Here is a 14,983-nt window from a genome sequence, read left to right as displayed (position 1 = left end):
GGCTGCGGGGCTGGGGTCCTGCCATGTGCCACCATGGGGTGTCACAGGCCCCCTTGCCCTCCTGTGTGCCACCTTGGCGTGCCACGGGCCACCATGCCCTGCCGTGTGCCACCTTGTAGTGTCTCAGGCCACTGTGCCCTCCTGTGTGCCACCTTGGCGTGCCATGGGCCACTGTGCCCTGCCGTGTGCCACCTTGTAGTGTCACAGGCCACCGTGCTCTGTCGTGTGCCACCTTGGCGTGTTACAGGTCACCTTGTCCTTCTTTATGCCACCACATAGTACCATGAGCCACTGTGCCCTGCCATGTGCCACCTCATAGTGTCACGGGCCACCATGCCCTGCCATGTGCCACCTTGGCGTGCTATGGGCCACTGTGCCTTGCCATGTGCCATCCTGGGGTGCCACGGGCCACCGTGCCCTGCCTTGTGCCACTCTGCCTTGCCACGGGTCCCCGTGCTGGGCCACCCTTGCCACGGGCCACCTCGGTGTGCCACGGGCCACCGTGTCCTTCCACACCCCCCCCTCCCCCGGCTCCCCGTGCCCTGCCAAGTGCCACCTCTCTGTGTCCCGGTGCCCCCCCCGTGTCCCGCGTGTCCCGGTCCCCCCCCCCGTGTCCCCCGTGGGCGCAGGCGCGTGTGGGCGGGGCCGCGGCGGCGCTTCCGGCAGCGCTGGCGATGGCGGCGGGGCTGGTGGGGCCGGGGGGGCCGGGGGGGGCCGGGGGGGCGGTGGCGGGGCCCGGGGGGCGCGGCCCGGCCGGTCCCTCAGCAGCTTCTCCCCGCGCAGGGACCCGGCGAGGCCGCCGCGGCCGCTCACGCTCTGTCGCTGCCGGCCGAGGCCTTCGGCAACGATGTGAGTGCGGGGGGGGGGGTCCCTGTCCTGGGGGGCGTCCCTGTCCTGGGCGGGGGGGGGGGTCCCAGCCTTGGAGGAGGGTCCTTGTCCCGAGGGGAGGGTCCCTGTCCTGGCGGGGGGGTCCTAGTCCTAGGGGGGGATGATCCCAGTCCTGGGAGAGGAGGGGGGGGTCCCTGTCTCGGGGGTGGTCTCTGTCCTGGGGGGGGTCCCAGCCTTGGGGGGGGGTCCCTGTCCCGGGGGGGGTCCCAGCCCAGGAGGGTTCCAGTTCTGGGGGGGGATGTTCCAGGCCTGGGAAGGGAGGGGGGGATACCAGCCCAGGGGGGGTCCCTGTCCCGGGGGGGGGTCCCAGCCCAGGAGGGTTCCAGTGCTGGGGGGGGATGATCCAGGCCTGGGAGGGGAGGGGGGGTCCCTGTCCTGGGGGGTGTCCCAGCCTGGGAGAGAATGGGGGGGTCCCAGCCCAGGGGGGTCCCTGTCCTGGGTTGGGGTCCCAGCCTTGGGAGAGGTTCCTAGCCCAGAGGGGGTTCTCAATACTTGGGGGGGGGGTGTCCCCAGCAGCGAGGGGGTGTCAGCCCCCAGAGCGGGGGTCCCAGCACCGGGGGGGGGGGGGGTGGGGTGTCCCACACAGCTGGGCTGCTTTGGGGTTTGCAGGTCCATAGCATCACCCGTGAACCCCCACCGTGGCTGTGCTGGGGGGGTCCATCTGGCCATAGACCCCCACCCCATCACCTCCAGGCTGTCCCCACTTCCCCCCCTGCCTTGTTACCCCCCACTACACCCCCAAAAGGAGGAGGGGACCCCCCCTGAGCCTGCTCTTGCCTCCGCAGCCCCGCGTGGAGCTGGCCTGGGCCATGAAGGCGCATCAGCACGCTCAGGTCTACTTCAACGTAAGTCTGGGGGGGGGTTCAGAGCGGTGACGGGGGGGGGCTGGTGGGGGGGGTCCCGGTTAATTCTTTAGTCTTTCGGTGTAGCTCATCTCCTCCGTCGACCCCAAGTTTTTGAACCTCACTAAAGTCGACGAGCAGATCTACGGCGAGTTCAGGAAAACCTTCCGGGATCTTAAAATCGACGTGCTCGACCCCGAAGAGCTCAAATCGGAGCCGGCCAAGGAGGTAGGTGGGGAGCAAAGTTGCGGGGGCACAAACAGAGGTGAATTTCCGCCCCCCCTTCCCTTTCCGGGGACGCTGCTGCTTCTCTCTCCGCAGAAGTGGCGCCCGTTCTGTCTGCGGTTCGAGGGGGTGGTGGAGGATTTTAACTACGGGACGCTGCTGCGCCTGGACTGCCGCAAGGACTACACCGAGGAGAACACCATCTTCGGTGGGCGAGGGCCGGCGTGGCTGGGCTGGGGAGAAAAGGGGTGCACGAGGCTACGGGAAAGCTGAACCTAAAAGTTTTTCCTCTCCCTCCTTTTAGCCACCAGAATCCAGTTTTTCGCCATCGAAATCGCTCGGAACAGGGAAGGGTGTAACAGCGTCGTCTACAGCAGCGCCAGGGCGCCGGCGGAGTGAGGACGGAGGGGCAAGGGGAGGCTCTGGGGGGCTCCTCCAAGCTCAGATTCCATTTGTAGACTGTAAATAAATGTTTTAAAATAATTTTTTTATATATATATATATAATTCCTTGTGCTGCAGGTGTTGAAAGAACAAACTAAAACCACTAAACCCGCTTGGATTTTTTTTTTTTTGCTTGCACCCATAGCTGAGTAAGATCTACTCCCACAAATCAAATCAACTTTTTTGAACCCGTTTCATGTGGAAAACTCACCCCCCCCCCCCCCCCCCCCCAGCAGGCAGGGGATGCGCAGGCAGACACGGCTCAGTAGAAACCATTGAAGTTTTATTTGCAGTCACAATGCTTACACTGTATGCAGCAAACACCCTTACAAGTCAACCAGCAATCTGCTCACGCGAAAAAGGACCCAACACACAATCGCCAGAGGAAAGAAAACAAACAAAAAAAAAAATTAAAAAAAAAAAATAAGAGTAAAGTGTTTGGGAAGAGAAACCGCAGCCCTAAGGACTGAGTGTCTGTGGGTAGAGCTGAGCAAGAGGATGCACACGACTAGCAGCAACAATAGTGGAAAAAGTACAAGGCAAACAGGTTCCCTCCCCCATCAGCTTTCCTCTGTAAGTCGATTTTCTATCCAAAACATTTATTATGGTGACTTAGGAGAAAAAAAAAAAAAAAAAAAAAAAAAGGAATCATTTTAAAGGGGATGTTAAATACTTCATGCTAGGCAAACCTTGTTATTAAGAACCCTGCGAGGCGGCAGGTCGGGTGCAGCCCTGCGCGGCCGGGCTGGCTCCGAGAGCAGCCCCCCGGCTGAGATGGGGGAATGGGGAAAAACCCCCCCAAAAACCAACCAAACAAAAAAAAGAGAAGGCAGAGCGGGGAGAGTGCCGCGGGGCACGGTGGGAGAGGGAGGCGAGGGCCCTGCGAGAAGCGGGTTGACGAGGGGACAGCGCCTACTGCTACACCGGGGGAGAGGAGAGACACCCACGAGCAAGCACGAATGAGATCACGCGGCATGGCTTAGAGTTCCTAATAACAAGGGCAAGACGGTAACAGGAAGTTGTGATTTCCAGGGGCTTAATAAGAAAAAATATACATTTGGAATTTTACAATGCCTTTTTTTTTTTTTTGTTGGATTTTTTTTTGTTGGTGGTTTTTTTTGTTTTTTTTGTTGTTTTTTTTTTTTTTTTTTGCTTCTCTCTACACTTGTCACTAAATATATCTCTGCACTTTCACACACCCACCCCTCGCCCAGTAAAGCTTCAGGCCTGCAGGACACACTTTCCTCACTCGCATACACAACCCTCACGCCAGCACCGGTGCACCAGGACTCTGTAAAAATTTCAATCACACTTTTTTTTTTTTTTCCTTTTTTTTTTTTTAAACTCGAGTCAATATAAACCTTGTTCAAAATGTTATGAAAAAATGTACATGTTTATACAAGGCAGGCTGCAGCAGAGCGCTGGCGTTCCACGCAGACATTCGGGTAGGGAGACGCTGGATTCTTGCACCTGGCTTATGCCCTTCCACCCCCTCCCACGGAAACAGAAGCACCCTGCCCCGGTGAGCTCAACAACCCCTCCTGTTCCCTCCTCCCTCGGGACGTGGAGTACGGCCCAAAGCGAGAGCGCCGCAATCCAGCCCTGGGGAAGAGCAGGGATTAGAAACGCCCTCTTTTCTTTCCATCGGAAACGGTAACCCCTCTGGGCCAGGCCAAAGAGATGCTGCTCTGTACAGGTGGAGTTGGGAGACGTCAGCTCATCATGTCGTTGCTGTTCACGCCGTAGGTGGAGTTCTTCATGGAGTCGTTCACCTCTCGCCTGAACGCCGACAGGTTTTGCGTGAACCTAGGGAAAAAGGCAGAGCACGTGTCACGGGGCAGGAGGTTGCTGGTCCCTCCCGCATTTCACGGGCTCAGCCCCGCGCTGACCTGTCCCTGTTCTTGGTCAGGAGGTTGCGTTCGATGCCTTCCATGAGGTTCTCAAAGCAGAGGTGCATGGCCTGCTGTTTCTCCGGAGGCTGGCTGTTCACTATACTGTTCCTCAAGTCAGAGAAATACTGTGGAAGACAAAGAGAAGGACGGGTTCATTTTCAGACAAACGGCCACCTCGGTTTTGGGACGGAGCACGCCTAAAGGCTCTGGGGAAGAGGCAGCAAACACGTTGCAGCTTTTCAGGGGAATTCCAGCGCCCTTACAAGTGAAAGCGAACAGGATTCCTTAGCGCCAGGGCTGGACAGCCCTTCCTGCACACACAACCTCTCCAAGTCCCAACGTGTTCTGCTCCCTTCACCCCAAAAGCTCCAGCATCATCCAAGCCCCGCCAGCTGCGACGGGATGGAGGGATATTTACCTTTTCATTGAGCAGTATCAAGCCAAGCAGAGGCCGAGACATCGACCACTGGTTCCTGCAGTCCTCAAAGATGATGATATTCAGCACTGTCGACAGCATCTGGGAGAGGGAAAATGTTTCCCAGAAAGAGTGGTCAGAGAGCGGAATAGGCTGCCCAGGGAGGGGGTGGAGTCCCCATCCCTGGGTGTGTTTAAGGGCCTTTGGATGAGCTGTGGGGGGATGTGGGGTAGGGGAGAACTGTGTAGAGTCGGGCTGAGGGTTGGACTCAATGATCCCGAGGGGCTTTTCCAACCTGAATGATTCTGGGATTAAAACCAGCCCTGACATCCCAGCTCTCCCCTCACCACGTGCAGGCTCAGAAGCAACGATTCACCTTTGATGCTTCCAGTGTCAGAGCCTCAATGCTGCAGAGCTCCGAGCACCGTGGAGCAAAGGGAGGACCCACAAACTGGTGGAGAACTTCACTGAAGGCACGTGGAGGAGGTGCTGAAAGCTGTCAGGATATTTATTCCTGACACACTCCATCCTGCCCCAAGGGAGCCGGGGGAAAAGATTGTCTCATCTTCATTTAGACAATGTAATAGCAAGCGCTTAAATGTGGAGAGCACAGGCTCTGGTGTCCTGGGGAGCTTCCTCGAGCCCACACTTGGGGTGTCTGTGTCCCCTTCCACAGCCTTCTCAGGCTAAAGCCAGTATCTAACCTAGCTGGTTTGGAAAAATGCAGTTTCTCTTTTTATCCTCAGGAAAAAAAACAGCTTCTAGTCCCCAAAAAAGCCTGCTTTTCTTCGCATTTCATCTACCAGCAAGGGTGGAACAATACTCCCCGCTTTCACGTGGGAGTCGTGCTGACACTTTGACAAGTACCAGCGAGCGAGGTTGGGGAACAGCGTCAGGGACGCTCCGAGCGTGGCGGCACGGCCGAGAGTTTTGCTTTAAGGTACTGTGAGGCAGCTCCCAACTCAGGGCCCTCCGCAGCACCAAAACCTCCGTGAGCAGGATCATCTGTCGTTAAGTGACACCGAGGTGCTTAAACCACACGGTATATGGTGAGCTAAGCCAGACCTAAGCAAGGAAAATGTCTTGGCTCACTCTTGATCCTCTGCCACCGCACACGCTCCTGACCCAGAGGGAGGACAAATCCCAGGAAGCTCCGTGTCTGTCAGAGATGTGGATGGAGGCAGGAGACAGATGGCAGATGTGCTGCCAGCACGTAAATAACTCCATTATCGAGTTCACCCCGCAGAGCCCCTTCTGAAGGCAGGCACGAGCCGTGCCAAGGCAGCACGTGCTCCGTCAGGCCGCAAACCCACCTTCCACGCAGTGCCAACACGAGTGTCTCAGCACTGACCAGGCCCTGTCAAGCGTGGGGACCCCACGGCTCTCTGCTGTGAGTGCGTGTGTACTCCTGAATTGTTCCAGGGGTTTAAACAAACCCTGGGGTTTTTTTAAAGCGGAGGAGCGCACGCTCTCTGGTTGAAGGTATGTTTGCTGGCTTCATTTCTACGAATTGCCAGCACCGCCTGTAACTGTATTTCTCTTTAAAAAAAAAAGACAACGACAAAAGCTCATTTTTGGCTACTTCCGTTCATATCGGAAATGCAAAAATGGTGTTCCTTGCACAGAGAGAACCGTCGCCCTGAAGCACGGCTTTGAATCAGACCTACCATATGATAAACGCGTAGGAGAGCTGCAATACTAGCAAAAAAAAAAATAAAATCCTTTTTGCTCTGGAAAAAACCTGGGGCAATAGAGCAGGGAGCATGCAGCCCCCGTATTACATCACGCTAAGAAAATTCAGAGCTTATCAGGGAGTTTTTCGTGCCAGGCCACAACAAGGCCCTTGGTCTTTACCTGCTGAATCATCTCTGGGTGCTGCTGCATGATGTGCAGGAAGCGGTCGCTCTCCTGGGTCAGAGGTGTGGTCCTCTTCTTGGTGCTGCGAGAGAGCTGCTTGAAGAGATACGTCACGATGTGGTCCAAACAGGAGCAGCAGCCTGTGCAAACCATGGTGTCTGCAAGAACAGGAGAGGGGGAGATACTGGGGCACTGCCAGCATTGCCCTTGCACCCCCACAGGCTCCCTGGGAAACACCAACATTTATCTGGGGCCTTTGAGGGACTCTGCAAGCAAGAACCCCCGAACCCTAAACAGGTCAGCACTGACAGATTTGCTGCCTCTAATGTTCCAGCCTTAACACTCCACTTTAAAACTCCTCCACCCATTCACCAGGTATGTCTTAACTTACCCACCACACATCCAAAGCAACCCAAATCTCTCCCCACTTCTAAATCAAAGCCCCGAGAGCACAACAGAGAGCAGGAGGAGTTACCTAGTGCAGTGAGGCCTTCTGAAATGGAAGAGAGAATATACATGATTACATGAGGCTCCAGACTGGCTATAAAGTTCATGTGGTCCTGGGTGAGAACTTCCAGCAAGGAATAGTATGACTGGCTGAGCTTGGGATAATCCTGCAGAGAAAGGAAGAGAGAAAGACTTTTTAAGGCCTCGTGGCTGGTCTGTAACCATCAGTTATGGCTTTCTGCTAGACCCAACCCATTCATTAATCACCTGAGAACTGCTTACTGAATCTCCTGGGCAGAGAACAAACCAACCTCTCTCCCAGCCTAATTTATGGGCCAACATATTTTCCACTCTTCTCCCCCACTAAAAGCCTTCCCAACAGGCTCTAGCAACAATGGTCCAGCAAGTTCCCAACACTGTTCTAGCAAAACACTCTTCCCCCCTGCTTTGCTCTTTTCCAGGCGGGGAACGTTAGCTGACCAGTGCCAGCGCTGGAGACGCAGAGGTGGGACTGGCTCCCCGGGGGTCCGTGCAGAGTGCCAGATCACAGAAAAAAATCGACACAATCAGAAAAACTGACACCGCAGTCAGTGCCACGCACCCCCCAGCAGCAACCCGGGCGTGGGGGGGTACTGCTGGGAGTCCTGCAGAGTGGCCCCATCTCAAGAGCAAAGGTTTGGCCACTGGTGTGTTAAATAAATTAAGAACGTGCTGAACGCAGTCATAGAGATGGCAACAACTTCTTTCAGATCCTGCTACGGTAATAAGACAGATAAAGACTTGGGAGGAATACACGCTGCCCTCTCTCCTCGATATTTTGCCAAGTAGGACTGTGCTGATAAGAGTCTCAAAGCTCTGCCACAAAATGGGTTTCTGTACACGAGGTCTGGATAGGAGCAGGACTCTGTAGGTGGATGTCTTCAGCAAGCAGGTCGCACTGGAATTGCTGATGCATCGAGATCTCTGCCCGCAGGCAAGACAGGGAAGAACAATCCTTCACTAGCAGGAAGTGTTTTTCAGATAGAGGAGGAATTATTTTGGTAATTGCTCTGCCGAGACTCAGAGCGTACCCCGCAGGAGGGCTGACAACGAGGCCCTGGGTGCTGGGGTTACGGCCCTGGCGCAGGACCTGCCGCTGCACATTCCAGGAGCTGTAATTTCCTGTGCCTATAGCTGGAGTTCCAGGAAACAACACAAGTTCACTCGCCTCTGTGATTAAAGTATTCCTTTCCTGTGTAATCTTCCACCCCTGTCTTCCCTAGCCACGTGTCTACATGCTCACCACGGGTGTTGGCTTACCAGAAGGTCACTGTGAGGGATGGAAAGCAGAAGCTTGATAAAAGTTTGCAAGGCATTGTCCAGTGCATCATCCCCGTACAGACGGAAGACCCCAAAGTTGACGTAGCTCCCGCTCAGCGCAGCCTTCAGCATAGAGAAGCAGATGGAAATCCCCTTGAGCTTCAAGGCATAGACTTGATCCTTTGGGACCTCCCCAAGCGTTAGGATACGATTTCCTGCAGGAGCACAGAAGTGGACTCAGTATTTCAGCAACCACATCCAAACCCCTTCTCCCCCAGCGTGCAGGAAAAAACAAAAGTAGAGCCATAAGGAGCGACTGAGAAGTCAGCCACAAGCACCGAAGATTTATTCCCCAGCTGAAGGTTATGGAACCTGTTACAAGTTAAAAGCGTGGCTCTACTAGGAACCAACTGTACGTAATTTTGCTGTGGAAACAGGACAGCATAAGGAGAGGATTGCTCTCCGCTGGCTTCACAGGTTTGCCCGTGTTACCTTGCACACTCGCAAGGGGCTCAGCTGGGCTCCTGCTTGTTGCCCTCATTTGCCTGGTGAACACCCTGCCCCTTCTGCTTGCCTGCCTCCCCCCAGCACTTCAAGCAGAAGCATCTCCCCGTATCTAAGCGTGCATTCAGCAAGCGATCTGGCACTGCTTCCCAGCCTGGGCTCACTCTAGAAGCTGGCAAGTGGCCCAGCCCTCGCTCCCGGAGCGAGCCGAGGGCAGACCGAGGCTGCTCGGATCCCACCTGCTCAACACTCACCATATGTAGTTATCATTTTACTTGTTTCTCGGAAGAGCAGGATGCCGTTCGGTGAGGACACATCAAACTGCAGCCGTTGGGATCTAATGGGAACACAGGGAATAAACTGAAGCTCAAACAGGGGAGTAAAACCAAAGCTAACACTCCAGCACCTCCACGCCCTGCTGCGGCCTGGGGCACCCTCCTCCCAGGGCTGCTCCCCAGAGTTGAACAAAACACGCTGGTCTGGTAGAAAACACTTCTGTTCGTTACCAACGCCAGACAGGACACAGCCACTTGGGGACAGAGGAGCTCTGCTGTCGCAGAAGAAAGGGCCTGTATTTCAGAGACATGAGGAATATTACAAGATCGAGGCTGGAAATCCCGTCTTGGCAATAGTCACTAGGCTACTGTACACAAACACAGCGAACATCTTGGAAGCAGCATTGTAGGGCAGTTGACTGGCTCCTATTGACAACACAACCAAGAATTCAGAGCTTGGCACTTTTTCCCCTACAGTGAATAGATCTTACAATTGAAGTGCAGCGAGTTGTCCAGATCACCTCCGAAATAAATGAGTGGACGTATTCCAGTAAGGATTGTCCTGCTGCAAAGATGCCGCTCGGATGTGGCAAACAGTCTGACAGCACAAGGAGTCAACTCTCAAATGACTGTGCCTGAACCTCGCGTCCCTTCCACTTGGCTGTAACAACGGTCCCTTCCTACGGGGTTGCGTTCAGCTGGCTGCGGGCCAGAGCAGCGTCTTGGCAACCCTCCACGGCCAGCTTAGACAGCTTCTGAATTATCTGAATCGCGTCAGAGGTACCTCTCTGCCGGCAAAAAGAGCTGATGCTCTAAAGCAGAAGCGGTCATCTGGCTGCCAGATAGAACAACGCTCGTTTTAAACACGGGTTTTAAAAATTAACATGAGTTGCCTGCCTCCATCTTGTAGTGCTGTCCTTGGAAGCAGACGCTGAACAAATTCACTGTTTATTGATCGCGTCTCTTGGTCTGAGTCATGACACGACTGATATCTGAACTGTTGGATTTTTTTCCCTACTGAAACAATGCCAGTTCTCCCCCTCCCCGCCGCCCTTGGCAGCCTTTACAGCAAAAATAGACTGAAGTAGAGAAAACACAACTGGGCACTGACACCCACACAACGCCGCAGCAGCAGACAGACACAAGCTCTCTGAGGCTGGAGGTTCATACCTGTTATGTACCAACTCAGCCATCAGTTTGAGGACAGGTGTAGTGCAGGCTGGGTCATGGTACCAGAGCTCAATTGCCCGCTGTAGGATTGGCATGTAGGATGGGTAGCTGCAAGGTGAGAGCTAAGGAACTTTGTGGCTTTGCATGAAGAAAAAAGGTCACAGTTTCTACCAAAAGGTGTATTTTGTGTATGGCACCCAAACAGCTTACTTAATAAGGTTAAAGAGCTGCTTGCTGGGGTCTGCTTTATCACAGAAAAAAAAAAAAAATCTAAAAAAAAAAATCTTGAGTCTGTTGGAGTTGCATACACACTTCTTATACTAGGACAAACAGAAACAAAAAGGTTTTAAATGAAAGACAAGACAGATATACAGATCTGTCACTGCAACAGACAGCTGACCTTCACCAGCCAAAGAGCAATCTGGAGCCCAGACACGGTGCTCTTTGAGCAGCTATGCTCTCACCAAGAGGACAAAGATACCAACTGCTCTTGGCTCTAGTGAGCAAGAGGAAAGCTTTTGTTGCTGCTGAGACACCAGCAGCCCATTAAAGGCCTTTGTGCTTTACAGGTCAAATCGCTTTAAGTCCAATGGGAAAAACCCTAACAGTTCAGCTTTGAGCAGATTTCTAGGTTGACTTGGTTGCAACCAGACCAAGTTAAATCTATTTTAGGGTTTAGAGACAGGACACCAAGTTCTGTAAAAGTGAAGAGAAACCCCCAGTCAGGATTTAGCAGGGAAAATAGGGCATTTGGATGCAGCCAAGAGCTCTCCCCTCTGACGGACAGGATGACTCAAGTTTTAGGGCAACAGAAGGATACATCCACTCAAACAGCATCATGAAGCTGGTCTTGGCATTGAAGGCAAAGGCTATTCCTCTCAAGTCTCTCACCAAACCAACCAAGGTTCTCTGTATTGCCAAAGAAAAGGTATGTTAAAACACACCACACGTACGGATCTCTCCCTCCCTGGCTCCACCAGCCCCTTCCCTTCCTCCCACCCCAACAGCAATACAGCCGTTCAGTACTGGATGCCAGTCCCAGGTTCGACAGTTCTTCCTCTTCAGTGCCAGAAACCCTCTTGAATTTGAGCCAGTGCAGCGACAGCACTGGGGTATTTCACGCCCAGCAGAAGCAAAGCTGGCAGATGAGGCTCACTGCTGCTGTTCTGAACCACCCCCAGACCCCAGGGCGTACAGGGCCCACCACCATGGACACTGAAAGGGAAGCACCCATCGCTCCACCATCTCCTGGTCTTGTCAGAGGGCAGAACAGCTCTCACTATGCAGGAGTCACTCATTCTCTCCTGCCTGTCTGAACCAAAAAGGTCAAAGCCCCTACGGGAAAGCGTAGCGAGAGCATGGATAGCAGGGAAGGTCCTGCCCAACTTACTTTTGCCTCTTGTTCATTGAAAGTATTTGTGCTGAACATCTGTGCCACGGTCTCAAAGGCAGCTGTGAGGGGAAGCATGAATTGCTCATACTGATCCTCATCTTCCCCTGAAAGGAAAAAAAACCAAACAGAAATCAGGAGAAAATAGACTGCACAGCCCTGCGCCCTGCAGTTCTGCCTCAGACATTGCTCACCCACGGAGCTAGAGGCAGAGAGACCACAGCTTTCCAGACAGGTGATCTATTGCTGCCAATATCTGACTTAGAGAAAAGACTAAGAACAAACCCTGCCACCTCAGGAAAACATTTGGAATATTACGAAGGAAAAAATTTAGCCCCAGCCTTGGCGGTGTGCACCTCTGGACTACCTGTACCCAGCAACATGGCATCGAAGCCACTCTTGAGCTTCTTTCCCCTCCTTTTTCTTATCCCATTTGGCTTCTCCCATTCCAGCAGCTTTTCCTGCAGGAGCTTACAGCTCCCTGCGTAGAGCAGGGCCCAGCCTACTGCAGAGCCCAGCACCCACACCACAAAGTCACCATTTTGCTCTGGTTCCCAGGAAAAGACCCGAGTACCTAAATCCACCATGAGAAGACGCCCAAGTGCAGTGTAGAACGTAGTCCGACATCTCATGTCAGTCAGGTTGGACTGATTGTTAATGCCCAGGAAGGAAAAGTGCTCACTCTGCAAAGGGAAGAGGAGAGATGGGTTAGAGGGGAACCACCACCTTGAATGGGCTCCCGGACCGAGGGCTGAGGATCCCTCAATTCCCCCATCTAATTCCCAGCCTGTGCGAGGAGGAGCAGCAGCGAGCTGCAGGGTTATCTTGCTAACCACTTCACATCTGCCAGCCATCTCGGCGAGCGTGCCACCAGAGGGCAACAGGCACCGCGCCCGCGGCCCCCGAGCACATCCCATCTGCTGGCAAAGACACCAGCACTATCATCTTTCATCTTGGAATTCCCCAGGACCAGATGAACAAGGAAGTCTTGCTTTGCCTCCAGAGCACAGAAGCAATCTGCAACCCCTGAACTCGCGGGGACCCTTGAGGCGTTAAGGTTGGTGAAGAGCAGCCCTCTGCAGACAGATCCCGAGTTATTCTGCTCACATTCTCCAGGGAACCAGTAGGCCCAGACAATGCAACTTCTGGGCAAAACACAGGCCATGGGACTGCTGCAAAACAGCCTCCAGCTCAAGGAATACAGCGCCTCGTTCAACCAGTCAACGCAGTCCTGTCGCTACAGCGCCGGAGCATCGAATGACCACACGCTCCCAGAGGCGAGACAGAAATCTGATACTTTGCTGCTGACTTCTAATCGCTTATTCGACCATTTCTGATTTCAAGTCAGCGTCCCAGATCCACACAGGGTAGAGACCAAGGAACAAGGCTGCTACCCTGACCGCTGCAAGTGATGGCACTTCTTCCAAACCAGCACTTTTTAGAATGAAAGCCAGGGCACCGAAATGCTGTTATACTTTGCATTAAATTGCATAAACAGTGCTCACTGCTGTCTGCCTGCACGTGCAGCAGCATCAGCTGTCTCCACATTTCTCTCTGGAGGTGGCTGTCTTTCAGTGGAGAGAAAAGAGACCCCCACACTAACCCTTTGGAGATAACCACAGCCCCTCAAAATCAAAGGGCGGGCTTTGAACAGAGAGAGATGGAACACAGATCCCAGCTTCTAGAGGCTCATCTAGTATGACGGAAGCATCTGGGGAACAGGTAAACTTCAAAAATGTGTCCAGATGTTAAAACTAGGGGATTATCTCAGCCACACAAAGGCAGATGGAGGAGTTTTGCTGTGAGACAAGAAGCAGAAGGTGAAAGGACTTACCGTGTGATTGTTCAGCATGAACTGTACGGCGCTCAGTTTCACCAGCTTTCTAACGCTGCTGTATGTAAAGGGGGTGTTAAGGAAGCAGCAGAGTCAGCAGAAAACTCCTCGCAATGCTTGCAAAGCACTTTCCAGGGCAAAACTGGAAGGGGACTCTTACGTCTATATTATTCAATATGTTCTAACCTCTCTTCCATTTGTTTCAAGAGCAACCAAGTTGCTTAAATCTCTACAGTAGAGACCTGTAGAGACCGTTTTAATTTACTCTGTCAGGAAGAACAAGTAGAAGACTGTAAGACAGACTGTGACTGTAAATTGTGACGGTAAGTTACCAAGCAATTACGATCCAAAACGGTGATGGTAAGTTACCAAATAATTCTGATTGAAAATAATAAAAAACCCCTGCAATATTATAGCCATCTACTGCAATTCAACAGCTAGGTAAGACGTTGACCAAGCACTCGCACTCTGCTCTTCTCACTACCCACAAGATGAAGCGGTTCACGAAGCTGGTAGATGCAGAGTGCTCCTGTTCCAGCCGAGCATCTGGGTCACTCTTCCCCCAGGCTGAGGTTGCACCCAACAGCTCTTCTGAAAAGGATATCCAATGGAGAGGTCATTGAGCAGCTGCAGCGTCTTGGAGGTGATAGGCTCGCATCGGCCCCAGTACTTCAAGTTGGTGATGCTAGGGAAGAGGACAACAAGGAGGGATCAGAGGGGGTTTGCTCGGCTTCCCCTTTGCTGTGCGGCGGATTCTTCCAGTTCAAAAGTGACCCAACATCATCAGCTCCACCCTCCACCGAAACCACAGACATCACAAGCCACAAAATATTGGTATAAAATTACTGTACTTACATTTGGTTGACTAGAAAATTATCCTTCAGATAATCTTCACTACTTGGGTCCCAAGCTACACTGGCCCATACCCAGGCCCTTGGAATTCTGTGGCACTCCAGGGCTGGTTTCTGCAGCAAGGGTAAGAGAATTCTGCGGCAGTGACTACATGCAGACGTATGCAATTCTGCACCTGCACCATCCACTGTCAGCTGCAGAATTCTAGTAGCCCTTGCTTCTTCCAGGAGAGCCATTTCACCCCTTGGGGATGACGCGCAGCCGGGGCGCGTGAGGGCAGGCAAGGCCCCGTGCACCTAAAGAAGCCAAGGGGGAGCTAACGGCTGCGTGGCACCAGGCGCACGGCACTGGGCGTCAGCGTCAGAGCTACTGAATTGGTTCAAAATGCTCACGGAGGCTGCCAAAGACATGACAAAAAAAAAGGCAGTCGACAGGTTCGGTCCAGAGGAGACCTGCCAAGCAAAAGGCCGAATCGGGTGCCTACCAGAGCGGAAGAGTTTTAAGAAAAGGACCTGCGCTACTCTGGTACTGAACAGCACAATTTGCAAAGAAAACCTTTGAAGGAGCAGTCCCCTCCCCACAGAGCTTTCGTGGCTGGTGATTGCCAATAGTCAAGTGATAGGGCACGAGTGCTTGAGGCTGTCCCCTCT

At 53.3% G+C, this 14,983-nt stretch overlaps 2 protein-coding genes across 3 annotated transcripts in view; one reads left to right on the top strand and one right to left on the bottom strand.

Annotated features, from left to right (window-relative positions):
• The first annotated feature begins 644 nt into the window (after positions 1 to 644).
• On the top strand, positions 645 to 2,438 carry PBDC1 (polysaccharide biosynthesis domain containing 1). Its single transcript, XM_074852275.1, has 6 exons — positions 645 to 689; positions 784 to 849; positions 1,674 to 1,733; positions 1,818 to 1,958; positions 2,052 to 2,163; positions 2,260 to 2,438. The coding sequence occupies exons 1-6, from the start codon at positions 675 to 677 to the stop codon at positions 2,352 to 2,354; spliced, it is 489 nt and encodes a 162-aa protein (XP_074708376.1). The 5' UTR covers positions 645 to 674; the 3' UTR covers positions 2,355 to 2,438.
• A 222-nt stretch (positions 2,439 to 2,660) lies between these two features.
• XPO7 (exportin 7) overlaps positions 2,661 to 14,983 on the bottom strand; it is a 48,837-nt gene continuing 36,514 nt past the window's right edge. For both annotated transcript variants that reach the window (XM_074852272.1, XM_074852273.1), the window contains exons 16-28: positions 14,086 to 14,166; positions 13,482 to 13,545; positions 12,222 to 12,330; positions 11,648 to 11,754; positions 11,078 to 11,166; positions 10,258 to 10,365; positions 9,067 to 9,149; positions 8,309 to 8,523; positions 7,038 to 7,176; positions 6,560 to 6,720; positions 4,709 to 4,807; positions 4,288 to 4,415; positions 2,661 to 4,204 (exon numbers count right to left, since the gene is read on the bottom strand). In XM_074852272.1, the coding sequence (XP_074708373.1) occupies positions 4,111 to 4,204; positions 4,288 to 4,415; positions 4,709 to 4,807; positions 6,560 to 6,720; positions 7,038 to 7,176; positions 8,309 to 8,523; positions 9,067 to 9,149; positions 10,258 to 10,365; positions 11,078 to 11,166; positions 11,648 to 11,754; positions 12,222 to 12,330; positions 13,482 to 13,545; positions 14,086 to 14,166 (1,477 nt within the window). In that variant the 3' untranslated portion in view covers positions 2,661 to 4,110. The remainder of the gene's footprint in view (positions 4,205 to 4,287; positions 4,416 to 4,708; positions 4,808 to 6,559; positions 6,721 to 7,037; positions 7,177 to 8,308; positions 8,524 to 9,066; positions 9,150 to 10,257; positions 10,366 to 11,077; positions 11,167 to 11,647; positions 11,755 to 12,221; positions 12,331 to 13,481; positions 13,546 to 14,085; positions 14,167 to 14,983) is intronic.

Source organism: Strix uralensis, chromosome 28 (assembly GCF_047716275.1).
Source record: "Strix uralensis isolate ZFMK-TIS-50842 chromosome 28, bStrUra1, whole genome shotgun sequence".
NCBI classification, from domain to species: domain Eukaryota; kingdom Metazoa; phylum Chordata; class Aves; order Strigiformes; family Strigidae; genus Strix; species Strix uralensis.
This window is presented reverse-complemented; position numbering and strand designations above follow the sequence as displayed.

Bases quoted from the DNA above. Each gene is read 5' to 3' on its own strand.
- PBDC1 (XM_074852275.1), top strand. The intron at 1,734-1,817 runs GTAAGTCTGGGG...CTTTCGGTGTAG, and splicing joins ACGCTCAGGTCTACTTCAAC to CTCATCTCCTCCGTCGACCC. The intron at 2,164-2,259 runs GTGGGCGAGGGC...CCCTCCTTTTAG, and splicing joins CGAGGAGAACACCATCTTCG to CCACCAGAATCCAGTTTTTC.